We start from the raw sequence: 2,832 nt of genomic DNA on the forward strand, positions 1-2,832 counted from the left end.
AAAGGACCCAAACAGTGGAGGGCCCCCATCCCCCAAAAAAAAAAAAAAAAAAAAAAAAAAAAAAAAAAGGCTCGCTGAGTGCAAAGCCAATACGAGATATGAATGTTATCCATGCTCATGAGTAATTCATTAGGAAAGCAGGGTTTCTGTCTTCTCCACTCGCACAGGAAGGCTTCCCGTCTGCAGGGAAGCAGCAGGCTAAGGGAGGGCAGGTGCAGTGGCCTCCCTACAGCTCCTTACAGAAGGGCCTGGTTCCCTGTGGCCACAGAGGGCGATGGAGTCACAGTTGTTGGGGTCCTGCTTGGGGTGGGGCCATCCCTGGACAGACACCTGCTGGCTCTCAGGAGGGGTGGCTCTCGCCTCTCCCTGGGGCACCTTCCCCACCTCCCTGCCCACCCTGCCACTCGGCTGGCTGCACGGCTTCAGCCTGACCTTCCCAGCCTCTCCTCGTGTTGGTTTTAGCCAATCCCTGAAGAAGACGAAGACACCACCTCTATCAAAAAGCGAAAAACCAGGTAAGAGTCCACATAGCAGGTCACTGGGGGCTCACAGTGGCCCACCATGGATAGATTCCTCAGGGGATACAAGGACCCCCTGGAGATGGAGCCCTGCCCAAAGAAGCGGCTCATTTCATCCATCCATCCATCCATCCATCCATCCATCCATCCATCCATCCACTCGTTCATTCATCAGATCCTTAATTAGTACCTGGCTAGCTTCTGGGATCACTGGGGGAGAATCTGGAGACGAGTTCCTGCTGCCGTGGAGCTTCATCCTAGGGAGAGGAGTGCAGACCACAAAGACACCTGAGGCAGATGGGTGCCCTAAGGAAAATGACAGGGCGATGGCAGAATCAGGAGGACTGGCAGGGTGGGGAGAGGGCCCCTTGAGCCGAAAGGCAGGAAGGATCCGGCCCTCTCTGGGTCAAGGGAGAGCCTGCGAGCAGGGCTTCTACCTGCCAGGTGTGTTGGTGAAAGAGCAGGCAGGCCAGGGTGGCCGGAGCCTTGTGAGTTGGGGACAGTGGTAAGAAATGAGATAGGTGGGCAGAGCCGGCCTGTGGGAAAGGCCAGGCATGTGGTCTCATAAAGAGAGCATGGGGTTCACTGGAGGGTTATCAGCAGGGTGTGGTGGGACCCCTCCGGCTGCTGTGTAGAGAATGGACTGTGGGGTCCCAGAGGGGATGAGGGAGACCAGGGAGGAGGGGGTACCTTAGACCAGAGCGGGGTGGGGGGAGGGGAAGGAAGGTTGGAGGGGAAAGGAGAGGACAGGTATTCTCAATGTACACTGTTCTCCCCATCTAGACTGTAAAGGGTCCTGTGTGCCGGGCAGCGTGTCTGACACAGAGTAGGTACTGCTCAGACATCTGTGACCTGGATATAGAAGAGGGTGGTGAGGCTGGGGGAAGGGAGCCAACCCCTCCCAGGTTGCCAGGAGAGCCCGAGCGGAAGCCTGGCCTGACCCAGGCACACACACATCCACCAGGGCCTGGCGGGGAGAAGGGGTCTCCCCAGATCTCCCGGGCAGCTCCCAGGTAGGGACCTGGCCCCTCATGCTCTCCTGCCTGCTGTGTTCCCCCCCCCGCCCCCAGAGAACCCTGGGAAAGCACAAGTTCTTTGCGTGCACTCCAGCCAGAACCCAGAAGAGAAGGCGGCAAAGCCAAAGGTAGAGGGTTGAGGAGTTCGCACCACTTTGCCCACCTTGCTCAAGAAGAGCCCCTGAGTTCAAAGATTCGGCCCGCAACTCCTCAACAGCAATACCGGTTTTCCTATCACATGGAGCCTATTAAAATACTGTCTTCCCCTTAAGAGGACAGTTCCGCTCTCCTACCAGGAGGTCTGTGCTTGGGTAGTTTGCTCCAGGAGGGGGGATGAGCTGTACCAAACCATCCCGACTCCCTTGGAGAAAGCCTCCCCATGTGGGGCTTCCCTGGTTCTGTTAGGTTCCAGAGAACTGAAGGGCAGGTGGTAGATGGGGCCCTGCTCATCCTTGAGCCAAGTCTCCCAGGGTTCTGGGTAGATAAGAGCAGAGGGTGGGAACTCACAGGCCACTTTACAATACTGATCCATACCAATTGTTGAGTTCCTACCAGGCACTGAGGCAGGACTTAGGTACTAGCTAATTCCCATAGAACACTATATGAATTGTTGTACATATTTTATATATGGTACCATGTTTGATGTTCCCCAAAGCTGTATGAGGTAGAGAATCACTCCCATTTTATAGATGAATAAACTGAGTGAGGCTCAGAAAGGTGAATTAGCTTGTCCAAGGCCACACAGTAAGTGACAACCAGGATCCAAACGCAACATGTCTGGATCTAGAATCCCTGCTCCTACCTGCTGTACTCTGCTGCCTTACGAACAGCAACCCTCACCAAAAGTTGTGGTTACATTCCTGAAGAGCATATGGTTAGGAAAATGGTGGTTGGCAAGATCAAGAAGGAAAGGGACATTATATAAATGTGACCCAGAGGCAACTGGGGTGTCTCTATCCTTTAAGATATAGAGAAGACGGCTTTGACCCTCTGGGAAGTCCAATGTCTTCCTTGAGATTTCTGCAAATTGCTTGGGATGGGGTGGGGAGGTCGGCATTGAGTATTTACAATTCCATGGTCACCTATGGCTCTGAGCTCCTACTTCTATTGACTTAGTTCAGTCCACGGATTGTGGCTCCACTCTATACTTCCAGCACTGCCCCCATTCCCCCACGTCAGTTCATATGACCCCTTTCACACAAAACTTGTGCACAGCAGGCTTCAATCAGGATCAGGGGCTGGGGCTTCCCTGGTGGCGCAGTGGTTGAGAGTCCGCCTGCCGATGCAGGGGACACGGG

The 2,832-nt window shown here is 54.4% G+C and overlaps 1 protein-coding gene across 1 annotated transcript in view; it reads left to right on the forward strand.

Annotated features, from left to right (window-relative positions):
- The window catches only part of TBATA (thymus, brain and testes associated), a 12,142-nt gene extending 10,468 nt beyond the window's left edge, over positions 1–1,674 (forward strand). The window contains exons 8-9 of the mRNA XM_007454702.1: positions 463–515; positions 1,589–1,674. Of these exons, the coding sequence (XP_007454764.1) occupies positions 463–515; positions 1,589–1,674 (139 nt within the window). The remainder of the gene's footprint in view (positions 1–462; positions 516–1,588) is intronic.
- The last annotated feature ends 1,158 nt before the right edge of the window (positions 1,675–2,832 follow it).

This window comes from Lipotes vexillifer, unplaced genomic scaffold (assembly GCF_000442215.2).
Source record: "Lipotes vexillifer unplaced genomic scaffold, Lipotes_vexillifer_v1.1 scaffold205, whole genome shotgun sequence".
NCBI classification, from domain to species: Eukaryota; Metazoa; Chordata; class Mammalia; order Artiodactyla; family Lipotidae; genus Lipotes; species Lipotes vexillifer.